This window comes from Poecile atricapillus, chromosome Z (genome assembly GCF_030490865.1).
Source record: "Poecile atricapillus isolate bPoeAtr1 chromosome Z, bPoeAtr1.hap1, whole genome shotgun sequence".
Taxonomy (NCBI): domain Eukaryota; kingdom Metazoa; phylum Chordata; class Aves; order Passeriformes; family Paridae; genus Poecile; species Poecile atricapillus.
In genome coordinates this window covers 118,072,718-118,087,530 of record NC_081289.1, presented here as the reverse complement: position 1 = coordinate 118,087,530, position 14,813 = coordinate 118,072,718, and the positions used below count along the sequence as shown (strand labels likewise).

At 36.2% G+C, this 14,813-nt stretch overlaps 1 protein-coding gene across 26 annotated transcripts in view; it reads left to right on the top strand.

Moving 5' to 3' along the window:
* The window catches only part of JAK2 (Janus kinase 2), an 85,428-nt gene that overhangs the window by 32,679 nt on the left and 37,936 nt on the right, over nucleotides 1-14,813 (top strand). For 23 of the 26 annotated variants that reach the window (XR_009276155.1, XR_009276154.1, XR_009276153.1 and 20 more), the window contains 5 exons: nucleotides 2,677-2,822; nucleotides 7,045-7,295; nucleotides 13,167-13,290; nucleotides 14,074-14,191; nucleotides 14,597-14,742. Coding sequence is in view for 19 of the 26 variants with exons in the window: in XM_058826963.1 (XP_058682946.1) it covers nucleotides 7,076-7,295; nucleotides 13,167-13,290; nucleotides 14,074-14,191; nucleotides 14,597-14,742 (608 nt within the window). In the remaining 7 variants the exon portion in view is untranslated. Of the gene's footprint in view, nucleotides 1-2,676; nucleotides 2,823-7,044; nucleotides 7,296-13,166; nucleotides 13,291-14,073; nucleotides 14,192-14,596; nucleotides 14,743-14,813 lie in introns of those variants that run through there. The other 3 variants (XM_058826971.1, XM_058826972.1, XM_058826976.1) reach the window with 2 other exon arrangements.

The following is a 14,813-nucleotide window of genomic DNA, read 5'->3' as shown; positions in this document are numbered from 1 at the left end:
ACTCACTATCAGGGTGTTTAACTTTGGTGTTAATAAGTCAGACTGGTTTTAGCATAATTCAACACCAAAAGCAGCATGACACCCCCTGTAGTTCATTACAGATAGCTTTGCAAGCAGGGCATTGTTCAAATTGGTTTATTCCATTCCAGGCAGAGCATCCTGCTATACCATCTACTCACCATTACTTGGGAAGGCTTTCATTATTGATGTTCACTCAAATTCCTTGAAAGAAGGATGTGTATATAAGCAGATGGAAAGTGTGCACATCGCTGTCGTCTTTGGTTTACTGGCAATAAACATACTGAGTTGTTGAGAGAGAGCCTATGTATTTAAGGCCTTGCTTGTCAATAGAAAGTGGTGCTGAATCTTTCTTCTTTCACTAGGAAACCAAGTAGTTGGTGACACAGGCACAAACACTGATTGTATTTGTATCAGTTCTGAAGGCTTGTTAAAATGACAAATACTGTATTGTGTTCTTTGCAGACAGTGACAACTTGGAGATCATGGACTAATTTATTTTGACTGAGATTCATTAGATTCTTAAGTTCCTTTTGGAATTGGGCATTTAAATCCTTTCAACTACCAGAAACGTAAGCTGGTGTAGACTTGAACAAGGAGAGGGAAGGAGGAAATACGGGAGCTAGGTCGCTGACAAGATGGTGCACTGTGAGATTGGTACAGCAACTCTGCTTCTGAAATAGTAAGTTGTGTCAGATGAGACTTAGTCTGAAAGTATGTGAACTGATTAGTTTTATAAGGCCTTGATGCAGATCCTGTAAATGGGTATGTCAGTAAATCTGTGCTGAAGAAAAAGTAGTTGACTCTCTCCTAAAAAAAGGGTGAGGGAGTGTTGTGGGGTGACTTTATGATGCTTGTATCCCTAGTCGCCTGTTCCGTGTATGCTGGATGTTAACTTCTGCACCTTTTAAGACTGGTTCCAGGAGCAAAGCGGGGAAAGAAGCTGCAGTTTGTGTTCAGAAACAGCACTCACTGCCCTGGGTGCTTCTTGGGACTGGGCTGTCTGAGCAGAGACAAAGAAATACATCACATGAACCTGCTCAGCTTTGAGTTTTTAATCTATGAGTTTCCATGTGTCTTGTTCATGGCTGTAAGCTGCTCCTTTATAAGCAAGCAATCATTTTTGTCATGTGAAGAATAGACTTTATTAGGCTGCTTTATTGATTTTTTTTGCCTGTAAAAGGTAAGGTGCAGTGTTACTGAGGCTATTCAAAATGTTGCAATCCTTATTCTGCTGGATTTGTGGAAAAAACTATGTAATTAAACACAGATGAATCTTCATGCAGTTTTGCTTAAAGTCAGGAGCCTGACTCGGAATTATAAATGTTGTAGTTCTCAGCATGGAACAGTACATTTAAAATAGAAAATAAATTAGAATACCCACAATGCCCCTTGATCTGAAACCTGCATGAATAAGTGGTTGTTCTCTGCTCTGTTTGAAGGTCATGCTTTCAGATCAGTGTGCATGGAATGTGTGCTCAGTAGGTGAGAGATAGATAGCTCTTCCCCAAACAATCCTTCCTCTCTCCTTCTGGCATTTCCACACAGGTCTGGAAAACCTGCACTGACTGTACTGGTCTTCAGATCAGATCCTGGTATGATCTGTATGCATTTGGGGAAGGTGCATACAAAATACACAGCTGTCAAATCAAGGCAAAACTGTCTCTAAAGCTAATATTGCAAGAGGAGAAATGCTAGTCATTGCCATCATTGTCTGACTTCTGTGGAGAAAGAAGCTGAATTTACTGCTCACTGAGATGGGCTCTTTTTTGGGGACGGAGGAAGGGAGGGAGTGCGGTATTCACGACAGACTCAGTCAACACAGCACATGGCACTGAGGAGGCTGTGTTGAAGTCTGCCCCTGTTCAGGGAGATACCCATCTGAAGAGTCGTCCAACATAAAACTTGAAGAGTTCTCCATTCTGAATTCAGCCCCCTTTGAACTTCCATTGTAATTCCTCCACCTTTATTCAGTTTTAAAATTAATTTTTGATTCTCTGTCACGCCCTTCCTGTGTTGGGAGGGTCACAAAGGGAATGTATATATCTTTTCACTGCTGCAGGAAACTGCTGTTGTGCTTAAGCACTTTCAAATAGTTTCCTGCAACCACAGAAGTGTTGCGCAAAGAGAGCAAACTTCCTGCTACGAGACAATTGATCTTAAATTCAGCATGAATTGAAATGAGTGGACGCTGTCAGTTTTCAAACATAGTTAGTTGTTGTTGAAGGGGTTATTACTACATGAAGTGAACATACCATGTCTCTTTTTGTGATTACTTTCCCTTTTTAATTTCTATTTTCTCCATGTAAGGCCATCAACAGTTTTCTTAAACCGATGCTGTATTCACAGAAAACAAAAGCATCTTGTGTGCAAAAAACACTCGTGATTACATTTTAAGTCAGATATCTGGCTTCTACACCACTTTCTTGCTAGAACTGAGAAGCAATCTCAGTACCAAAAATGTAGTTTTTTTCTTTTTAAATTTTGTACTTTAAATAGCCTAAATTTAAAAAGTTCTTAACAAAGATGACAAGAATTTGGGCAAATAAGACAGGAGGGGATCACTTTATCTAAATGCAGATTTGGTTTCTTCAATAATCATGCATTATGTATTGTTCACAGCCATTAACATTTTTTAATATTGTATTTTTAATGCAGATACATTATGTTCCACCTCTGCCTGTGTGCCTGCTTTGTCTGACTTTCTGTGGATTCCTGCAGCAAGTGGATGGCTTGTGACATGCTTATTTGAAGGGCTTCATCACTCCCATGTTTAGTACAGAGATTTCTCAAGCGATGAAAAGGTAATTAATTGTTGGGGATTTATGTGTTGTGAGAGGATGCTCTCATTGGTATGACTAAAGACCCTGGCTCAGAAGGCTTCCCTTCAACAGCCAGCTATTGCCTCAAACTCTCTCTGTCCTCCCCTCACCCCCCCAAAAAAAACCCGTAAGTTGAAAAACAATCTTTTGAAGGCTGTTGATTGCTGGGATGTTTTTGTATGTTTGTCCTCTATATTTTACTGAAATGTCTTCCATAAGTCATGATTTTCGATCTCATCAATCAGTTCCTTGATGGCCGACTTAAAAAGAACCTGCAGCCTGGTGTGGTTGGTGAAAATAATTTTCAGGAGCATTGCCAGTACAAACGTCAACAGAGGATTGTATGTAGACATATTCCATTGTACATACTGGTGATTGTGGTTAGAGCAATGTATAATTATGATTAATAATTAATCTTATCCTTTAAAAGCTTTAGAAGTCATGACTTAAAATATTATCTGGATTAGGAACATAAGATAAATCTGTTGAATCAAATCATCAGTTCATCAGTACCAGAATCACGTCTTACAGCCGGTAGTTTTCAGCTCCAAAACATCATCCTTATTTCTCAGACTCAGACTTCCTACTACTTGGTTAGGCCATTTTTTTCATTGAATCTTCATTATGTCAGACATCCACTCTAAGATGTGTGTGTGGTCTTGGTATAGTTTTTTTGCTCAAACAAGTACCTTTTGTGTATCTGTGGTACCAAATAACTTATCTACAATAGTTGCATTCTGAATATATTAAATCCTCTCATACAGCTGTAAGAATTATTTGCATTCTTTACAGAAAAACAGAAATTCTTTTGAATTACAGAATGATAACAAACCTGTATACCCCAGAAAATGACACTCAGTGTGTTTTGCAAACAGGTACACTATTTTCTCCCAGTATATTTAGTGTCAAAATTCTTGACTCCATCAGAAGAATAGGTCATATTTTAAATATACTAGATCACCAGCAGTAAATTTTTTTTGCCATGTTTAGTGTTTCTGTTGTGCTAATGTAGTGGTCTCTGAATGGAGCTGAGCAGGGAAAACCAAGTGTGTCCAACTGGAGACTTGTCTGCTAAGAAAAATAGGTGAAAGCTGTTTTGTTTTGTTTTTCACAGCACCAGTGAGTGGTGACCTTGTGTTTCAGTTACTTTGCATGTGAGGCTCTGCCCATATAACTGCTTTAGTTTCATGTATAAGACAGAGGCCAAAGGAATGTGTTTTCTATTTTCAGTGAAGAAAATGATATAGGAATATTTCTTGGTTTCACCTGTTTTATCTGAACTTTTTCATAAAGGACAAACTTGAAACTTGGAAGTTATTTAATTTGAGGTCATGACACAATTATACAAATAGTATCTCATGAGATTTTTTTTCACATTGCTACATGGAATCTTTGAAATTAGTGCAACAAATAAAACAGCGTATTCTGTTACACTATTTACTTTCCATTTTTTACTGAATTTTATTGCTATTTCACATTCTTAGGTGTGATTAAGCAAGATTCCTTTCTTGGTTTATTGAGTTTTACAATACAGAAACAAAGAGGGAATGATGGGAGTTTTTTAAAGGACAAATATGTTGTAAATACACAGACTTTATGAAGGAGATGCAGGCACAAGCCCAAGTGTTTAATACACTTCTGAGATTGGACAGGTTTTCAGTTAAGTCTACAAATTTTATTTCCATTCACTATTGGATAGACATAAAGCCAAGTGACCAAGATGAAAAGATCTGTCAGCCCAGGTCAAGGTTTGAATAAACAGAGGGTTAATATTAGAGTATTTTGGGGAAACTACTATTGTAATTAAAGACAGCCCCCTGTGGAGATTAAAGCAGGTTAAAAGTCAGTTAAAGCTGTGAATACTTTATAAAAGCAGGTTGTAGAGAACAAACGTTACATTTTGCGTAATCTTTACAGAAGTAGTGAAAATCTTTTAAATATAATGTTTATAGTCATGTGGTGGTTATTTTCTTCTGAAAAACAGTAATTCCTTGTTGAGTTAAGAGGGAGGCTTTTTTTCCTTAGTTTAACACGTACTTGTTACCTGTGCTACCTTTGGAGCTAAAAGCACATATCTTCTCAGTTAAAGGTGGCTGCCTCAGTAAGTGAGGCCTAGGGAATCCACATATCCCCTATGTAAGAACTTAAGGATGTAGTGAATGACATTTGCATCTAGACATTCTTAGTTATATATCTATAATACACTGGTTCTTTGTGTTGCTTAGTTTGGGAAGTAAAAGGATGCATTTTTCACTTGGTGATGGTGTCTCTTTTCTCTTTCTCCCAGAATTAGGGTAATGGTAACATGGTTTTATCCTCTTGTACGTGTAACTGAACATTTTTGTCATCTCATCACTCATGAAGTTAATATTTTCCTTATTTCAGATGTTCAGCCTTTTTTTCCTGCTGATATAACCGTTGTGATTTCCATAGCACACGTCATCTTTAGCCCACATTAATGAATATTCCTACACTCATCCTTTAAGTAATTGTAGTTAAGAACAGACAATTAAGAAAAAAACCCCAAAACATGTTCCAAACAGCTCTTTTATGATAAAGCAACATAGTTCAATACAAACAAAGCTGATGAAAATAATGCACTAAGAATGTATCAGCCATATGCCTATGCAAAACAATAAACATATTTTTAGCTTAAACATTTACATTTTCAAATACAATATCTTTATTAACCATGCAATATCTTCAGCAGTAACATGCAGACCCTTAGTGAGTTTGGGAATGACACCAAGCTGACTAGTGCAGTTGAAGGGATTGAGAGAAGGGGCACCTTGGCAGACTTGAGAAGTGAGTCCATGGGAAACTCATGAAGTTCAACAAGTCCAAGTGCACCTGATCTTTCATCTGGGATAGAGCAATCTTCAGGATCAGTACAGGCTGGAGGATGAATGGGTTTGTGAGCAGCCCTGTGGATGAGGACTTGAGGATCTGGCAGATAACAAATGAGATGTGAGCTGACAATGTGCACTTGCACCCCAGAAAACCAATTTCATCATTTAAAAAGAAGCATTGCCAGCAGATCAAGGAGTGTGATTCTCTTCTTCTCCTCTGCTATGCTTTTATAAGACCACACTTGGGGTCCTGTGTCCAGGTCTGGGGCTCCTGGCACAGGAAAGACATAGACCAGTTGAAGTGAGTCCAGGGGAGGGTCACAAAAACTGTCAGAGGGCTGGAGTGCCTCTCCCATGAGAAAGGACTGAGACAGTTGGGGTTGTTCAGCTCAAAGAGAAGGAGACATCAGCGTGACCTTATTGTGGACCAAACTATTCTTTAATTCTAAAAAATCAAATCTTTATAATTGTCTTGTTTAGACCTATTCTGCATTTTCAGAATACAAAATGCAGAATTCCAGGTGGTAGCTACTTGAAATCACTTCTAATAAAAGCAAGGTCTTTTTTTGTGATCTAAGATTTTTGTCTTAAGCATGGGTTATGCCAATTAAAATTATGATGCTGTCACAGAGAAGCAAAGACATTCTTCCACAGGCTTTTGGAATATGCTGTCTAATCTCACATTTTAAAGCCTTTTTTTTTCATTATCAGATATATCTGTGGTTATTAACATTATTAGTCTTACTTTCTTTGATTACATTTATCAGAGAGGATTGTTATTTTGAGAGCAGATTAAATGTTTTTTTCTGAACGAAGGTGGTCATGGAAGATCTCCCATTCCTAGGTAAAAGTCTGGTCTGTTAGATTCTCATCTCAGTTAGCATTTGTGTTTTAAAGTGTCTGCTAACAGTGAAAACTCAGCTAAAAGCACTATTTCTATCCTTCTCTTCATCAGTACTAGTTTGTGACCGAACTAGTTATTTTGTCTTCTAAGTTTAAATTTGGAATAAAATGAGTTGTACAGATGTCATTAAAGCAATTATTTTGGCTTTCAGGTTTAATTAGCATGTTGCAGGTGAGCACATGCTGTATAAGACCCAGCAATAAGTGATAATACTGTAGCTGGACTCCCACTTAGTATTTTGGTTTTTCCTGTAATACTGTTGGTTATTTTTCCTCTAGGGCTATGTAGTAAATCAAAGACAAACTTAGCTTTTCATAAACCACCTGAACTATTCTCTTGTCTTCAAGTTTTGATGGTTTTTCAGTGTCAGAACAGTAATGTAACTAAATACGAATATTACAAATGAAACCAAGTACAGTTAGTCAAGAAATATTTCTGACATTTCTTTCAGGTAGATGCTCTGAACAGAACCAAAACAAACTATGGCTTGTCTTACAATGACAAATATGGAAAGTGCAGCCACTTCTACTGTCCAGCAGAATGGTGACATCCGTGGGAATAGCAGTGCACCCAAGCAGACAGAACCACTGCTTCAAGTGTACCTTTATCATTCTCCTGGGAAGACAGAAGGAGATTACCTTCAATTTTCAGCTGGAGAATACGTTGCAGAAGAGATTTGTGCTGTTGCCTGTAAAGCCTGTGGTAGGTATATACCTAACAGTGTATCTAATGAAGCACTGAAATCCAGCTTCATACAAGAAAGTTTTTAACAATCCAAAGGTCATCAAAATGGTGGCATTTAGACTGAAATGCTAATTTCTGTTCTTTCAGAAGTAATTAGCACCTGACTGTAAAACTGTTCCCATTGGAATGGTTGTGAAGCTGATTTGGGTGACTGCCATATTTTTTCAAATAATTTAAGGGCATATGATCCTGTAACTGAAAGTGTTCTTTCATTGAGCTGAGATACAGTTTGAATAGTTAAATCATAGCAGGAGCTGTAAATAGCTTGAATTACTTCCTGATGCAGCCTTGCAAAGCAGATTGGTCCTGGAAGTTATGCATATATTATACATGCTTAATCACTTTGCAGAAGGAAACTGTTCTATTAGATATAACATGAATGCTTCTGTGTGTGGTTAATGCTCTTTGTAATAGTTTAGGAAATAAAGTGTGTATATAACATGGTGATATATTTTAAATTAATAAATAATATATTGATACCTAAGAATGCCTTTGAATTGTTGCATTTACCCAGAGTCTAGCATACAGGGCTGAAATCTGTAGTAAAATAATTCAAGCATGCATCTTTATTTCTCTGCAAAAGTACATTGAATTTTTTAACAAAACAAATTCATTCCTATAGTCTGTGGGAGTAGAAGTGACTATCTTTTTGTTCTTTTTTTCTCCTTCATAACAGCTATTAGTTGTTTATTAAATCATGAGGCATTGCTTCTTATTAGTTGGTTTTTTTGTTTGTTTCTGGGTTTTTTGGAGAGGATTTTGTGGTTGTACAGCAGAGCACATATGTCTCCACACAGTCAAATAATGTTTATGTTGGCAAGACTCATCTTTCAGGAGTAAGCTATGAGTCAGAATACTTCATTCAGAAGGGAGTGATTTGGGTAGTAAGCAAGACTGAAATATAACAAATTTGGTATTTTTTAATGAATTTTGTGATCTGAACAACTGATAGATCTTTTGATAGCAGAGCTGATTACAACCAGTTATGACTGCTGTTGGTGGTAAGCAGGACTGGATCTAGGCAATATCAGCAGTCAGAGAGAGTCTTGTTATGTACCTTTCAAACAGTTCAAACAATTGAAGATTTTCCAGTTGCTGCTAATTTGACATTAGAACTGTTATATCTGGTATGTATTGGCTATAAAAATATTAGTTTGTCCAAATATTATTCTGCCAGTTTGATATGTATGTGCAAAAATTTGACCTTTTTTTAAACTTTATTTAAAAACAGTTTCCTGGTTTGGGAAAGATCAAATAAATATAAACATTTTTGTGGGTTTGTATTTTTTATAAGGAAAACTGTACATAAAAGTGACTATCACATTTTCCAAACAGAAATGCAAAAATAAAGTTGTCTTGCAATCAAATTTAAATTGATGAGTCAGTCATAGTTCAGTTCTTGCATGTTAACTAGTTGATTGCCAAGTAAAATATTAGAAATGTCACACCAAATTGAAGAAAATGTATTGCTCTCGGCCTGAGGGGGAAAGTGATATTAGAGGAACTAACTGACAATGGAAATGAAACGTGTCAGAGAAATTGTTCTAGAGGTTGTAGAATCATTTTGTTAGGTGTGCCTTCATTTTAATTCTTACCCACCTGAATTGCAAATATTTTGGAAGTTCTATGTGCTACCCTTGAAAAATGTTGGTCTCTCTTGGAAAATCATAAAATTGCAGAGAATTTTTAATTAGAACTAAGTAAAAACCGTATTTCAAAGCATTTAATGTAACAAGTGGTAGCAGCGTTTGCAGTCAGTTAAATGTTTTCAAAGGAGTCACTACATTGCATAATGTGATGATTTGTAGTAACGCTACTTCTATGCTACAGAAGAGATTCTAACAACAAGAGATGCTAACAAGGGAATTCTAGGCAGATTTTTTCCTAAAATGCTGAATTTCCAGAATTGGCATGGCTCAGGTTCACATGGCTCAGAGTTATCATTGAGTATAATTGTTCACTCAGGGTGGGTTGTTTTCTTTAGTTTGTTGGTTTTTTTGGTTTGGGTTTTTTTGTATTTTTTTTTTTGTGGTTTTGTTTGGTTTTGGGGGTGTGTGTGTGTGTTTGCTTGTTTTGGTGAGGTACTGTTGTTGTTTGGTTTTTGTTTGTCTTCCTTAGGTGATAACCTGAAAAGCTACCCAGAACATGCAGCCCCCTGCTCTCCCCTGCTAGCTGGGGAATGAATTAATCAGAACTCTGGGCAATTCTGTTTTTCCAGGAAAAGAAATATAAGCTTTGATTGACTATTCAGAAAGCCTTTTGTTGACAGGATAGTGAATGTGATATTAAGGGTTTGGTAAGCCTCCAGTTGGTATGAATGATGAATACAAGATACTATTTTTATGTCAGAAAACGCAAGCAAATTTCCATCTGCTATACACAAGACTATATAAGTTTTTAATAGTTTACTTCCACTTGTTTAAGAACTAATGTGTATTAGTAGATTTTTTCATGTAGAAAATTTGAGATGTTTTAAATTGTTTTTAATCATTCAACTAATTGCTTTCATCTTTTTAGATCTAATTACATGCTTGAATTGAGTTTCATATTACAGTTTTTCTATTGCAGACTTTGAATGGCTTTCACATTTCATAGTAGTGTCATGGCTTGTGATTTACACTCCCTGTTTTTTAGTTTTTCTTAGAAGAGGGACATTACCTTATAAAAATACACTGTATGTGAGAAAGAGTACTAGTGCCAACAAAGGAGGAGATACAGAAATACTCTATTTTCTTAGCTGCTTCAGGACAAATGAAGTGAGACCTGTCTGGATGTGAAGCTTTAAAATCATAATGAAGAAAACAAGAATCTACTTTTTTTTAGGCTCGAAGCAGAAGTTCGAAGTACAAGCTTAAGCTGTGTTGTAGTCTTTCATGATGTTACTTGACTGCATAGTATGACAAGGCTCCTTTCTTTAGCCTCATGTAATAAATAAATAAATTGGAAAGAGATCTTGTCATTGCAATAGTGCAGAAAATTTATTTAATGGAGGAGCAAAGCAGAGAAAATTCTGATTAATTATATCTGAGTCAATATCTTCTAATTCCTCATTGACTGGGGGAGGATTTTCAGTACCTGTTGTGAATGGCTTCTATAATTTTACTTGCGTTGAAAAATACATTTCTTCTAAGTTTTTGTAGTTGTTAACATGTCTAGACTTCAGCAGAAGACTTTTATTCCTCCAGTTTTTCCATTTTCATTGTTTCTAGAGAAAACATTCAAGTGCTGCAGTTATCATCATTGAAAGGGCCCTGCAATTAATAGTGGTGGTAAGAATTACATGAAAAGGCAAGTTTCCGGCCTCTTGGCTTTTGTCACATTTTTCAAGACAATTCTTGAATTCAAGACACATTTTCAAGGACAATTTTTGAGACAATATTTAATAAAGCGATTTGCTCTGTTTTATAATTGATGAGCATTAAGTGTAGCAAATGCTCGAAGTGTAGCTTCATTCTTAAGGGGGGAGGGTTCTTAAGTTCTGACTAGTTCTTAAGGGGAAGGGATAAGAAAGTGAAGCTCATTTTCTTGAAAAATATGCATGATCTCTGTGTCCTTAAATACTGCAAGTTACCATTCAGAACTACGAATGGCAAAGCATGAGGGATGGAAAAGTGCAGAGTTCACTTTTCATTCAAAGGAAGACAGCAGCAGGGGAGCGCTTAATATAAATATATCTGATTTGTAGGGGGACTACCACAGTCATGTCTTGGTTAAAGTTTCAGAATGGCATGATATGATCTTGAAATACCTGTGGGGTTTTTTGAGAGGTGGGGTGGCATGGTGCTTTTGGTGTCTGTAATGTTTTTGGTCAAATACAGCAGCTAAGCATTTGAATTTAAGAATGTGGTTTTGAAATGTTGTTCAGTGAGCGTACACAGGATGGTTACTAGTTTGGGTAAATGTTTTAATGAGACTAGGTAGGTCTCACTAGCTATATAATAAATATTTAGCATTGCCCTGAATGGTGTTTAGCATCTGGCAAGAATCATGATCAGGCTAGTGATTCTCATGTACATTACACTGTAATTGATCTGAAATTGTTTGAGATATAGACACTAAACAGCCTTAAAACTGCTAAGTTATTACTACTTACTCAGTTACTACTGACATGTAGTATAGTATAGTTCATCCCACTTTATACATCAAATGAGAACCATGTTTAGTTTCACGGGATAGGTTTCTTTTTAATTCCATTAAAAAATTGTCAAAACTTAGATGAATCAAATATGTCATATTGTGTCATACATTTGCAACATTTAGAATTAGAGCCAATCTTTCAGTTACTTATCCCTTCAGTTTTATTCTTGGGGGCGGGGTGGGGTGTGTTTTGGTTTCCCTTTCACTGCCTTACATAATGCTTTCTGTTTTTCTAATTTCTTGTAAGTCTATGACTCCTTTTCATAAAAAATCATGTTTTAAGACCTGCAACTCTGATATGTTTTGTAGAGATTTGGTTTAAGAAGGTGTCAGATGATTAGCCTATAGCTTTCAGCAGTTTAATCTTCACAAGTACACGATAGAACTCCAGTTCTTAGCCCTCTTACTGGACCCGTATAGAAGCAAACCCTTTTTCGAATCAAATTTAGTAAGCTAGTTGTTGTTTAAGACTGAAATATGTTTTATTTTTTAAAGGGTTATGTGGTTTTATGTGTGGAGTTGATTTTTTCTGATTGTCTTACACGCAGTTCAGATGTGATGAAAAGAAGGTGAGGTGTGCCACTTTCAGTAATTAAGTAGATGTTGTTCAGAACAGAAGGAAAGAAAGGATTTTTTTTTTCCTCCTGGTTTCTTGTGAGAATTTCAATTACTTCATTATAAGTCTTTGAGGAAGTGGGTATTTTCCCCTTTTTCCAGAATTCTTTTGTATCTTAACATCATTTTAAGTTACTTTTATTGTCTTTACCTGTTATTTTTTCCATTATTTTTTTGCCTTCTTACCCAAAAGTATATTGCTTTAATGTCAAGTTTTATTTAGATATGACATACTGTGACTTTGACATTATAATTTTTCCTCCTACTCTCTTTTGACCTGTGTCTCTTTCTGTCTTCAGAATATGTGTCAATACTTGCAGTTAATCCTTTTGTGCTGTCAGTTTTAAGGCACTTAAGCTGTTTCCCGAATCTAATGCTGGCATCACATGGATGCATAGCACTGCAGCACAGAACAATGCTGAGTTGGAGGCTGTGTTTCAGCTAGGAGCGTCAAAGTCCAGTTAAAATTCTGGTGCTGCTGAAGAGTTGATGATCAACTGAATTTTATCGTTTCTGATCAAGTAGGATTGCTTGTCAGTTACCATTAGCATAATTCAAAGTGGCTGAGAGAAAAGAATATTCTCTATTTCTGTTTTACAGTATATGTTTGGGTTTTTTCTGAGTTACTCAAATGGAAATGTCTGGTCATTGTCCTAGTCATTATAACTTTCTTTGTGTTGCTTTACTTCTAATTTTCAATCAATCTTAAGTCTTAAAATCAATGCTCAAATCAAATTATCTTTGGGAAATATCAAATATGAAGATAATATATATATCAAATCAAATTATCTGATTTGGGAAAGTCAGGGGGAAAAAAAATCTACTGTTGTAAGCTGTTTCTAAACTGAGAGGCATTGTATTAAATACCATGCAGAGAAAATCTTGTAATCTAACAGTGAGGTATAGGACAACAGGAGAACAGTCTTCAGTGAGAGAACATAAAGGAAGAACAAGAAATTTAAACATGGATATATAACCAGATATTATCTTAGTGTGACAATTTTAACCCACAATATTTTTTTAATATTTTGTGAAAACAGTTTCCTCTTCATATATGCTTCTCTGTTCTTCATGTAGGTATCATGCCAGTGTATCATAACATGTTTGCACTCATGAATGAAGCAGACAGAATGTGGTATCCCCCAAATCACATCTTCCATGTGGATGAAACAACCAGACTCGTCCTAATTTACCGGATAAGGTAATCTAAGTAAAATGTTGTACATTTTTCATGGTAAAACAAGACTGTGTGAGAAATCACAGCCGATATGATATTTAGTTGAACTGTAGTTTCTCTTAGAAGTTAGGATAGATTGATGTTTTCTGGAAAACAGGGAGCTAAAAGAATCAAAAATATTGGAGTGATCAGAATTGTATGCTTTAGTAATTTTCTTTATCCCATATGTTTACCAGTGTCAGATGCCAGGAGAAACAAACAATAAAAATATACTAGAAGTAAAAAAAAAGCCTTTCTTAATAATGGCACATCTCGTCTCTTCTGTGCTTGCCTGTTTGAAATAAGTGGCAGTTTCTGAAATGCAGAGTAATTGTCCTGTGTAGCCAGGCATGTTTATGCAATACAACCATTTTTCCCATACCTTATAATTGAGTGTGGACAACTAAAACTATAGTAAGTTTTCCATTTGTACATGGCTCAGTTTATTTACATTATATAATTGGGCCTGTTTTTTAGGAGCTGTTTCAAAAGAAACTTGAAGACACTGATAAAATTCTCTGTATTCTGATTAGTGAGAATAACTTAGCAAATGTTCTCATTCCTATTAGTGCAGTTTATCACCCGGCTTATATACTTTACTTTAAAACACCAAGAACTGCATCTGAGGTCTTCATTGAGTAACTGGGGTTCCAGAGTGGTCCTGCAGATCAGCAGCACTAGTTACATGTATATGAGAGCGATAATGTCTGATATTGGTAACCAAAATGTCTTGTTTATTGATGTTTGCTTGAATTTATTTCCTGCCAGGTTTTATTTTCCCCACTGGTATTGCAGTGGCAGCAACAGAGCATACCGGTATGGCATTCTTCGCGGTGCAGAAAGCCCCGTCCTTGACGATCTTGTCATGTCTTATTTATTCGCACAGGTATGATTTGCTTGCTTATTTTTAAATGCAGATTGGTAAAGGTTATTAGTATTTATTCCCTTTCCATCTTCTCCTTGTAACTCTCTAGGCTCTTGAAAGCTTGAAGCCCTCTCAAGCTGGAAATTAAATTCCATGTCCTATTGTGTATTTGGAGAGATGAAGTTCAAAACAGTGCTTCTAAGCATGATAGCAGCTGGTATTCCTTATGAATAAGTACATCTTTTTGTGGATGAAGTACGTCCTTCAGTCTTTAAAAAACCAAGCCAATAAAACCCCCTAAATAAACCAAACACAAACAATCAAACAACACAACAACAGCTCCCCCCAACAACTGCACCCCAAACCTCTCTTCTTGATAAGCAGCAGTGCCCCAGTTTTCATTTGCTTTTTTGAATTCTTTCTCAGTGGCGAGCTGATTTTTTGGATGGATGGGTACAGATGCCTGTTACTCACGAAACACAAGAGGAATGCCTTGGAATGGCTGTTCTAGATATGATGAGAGTGGCCAAAGAAAAGGACCAAACCCCAATGGCTATTTACAATTCAGTCAGGTGATTCTGTAATTTGTAACTGTTCCACATCTATGTGATGCCTAAAGGTTGTCTTTTTGCACATTAATATC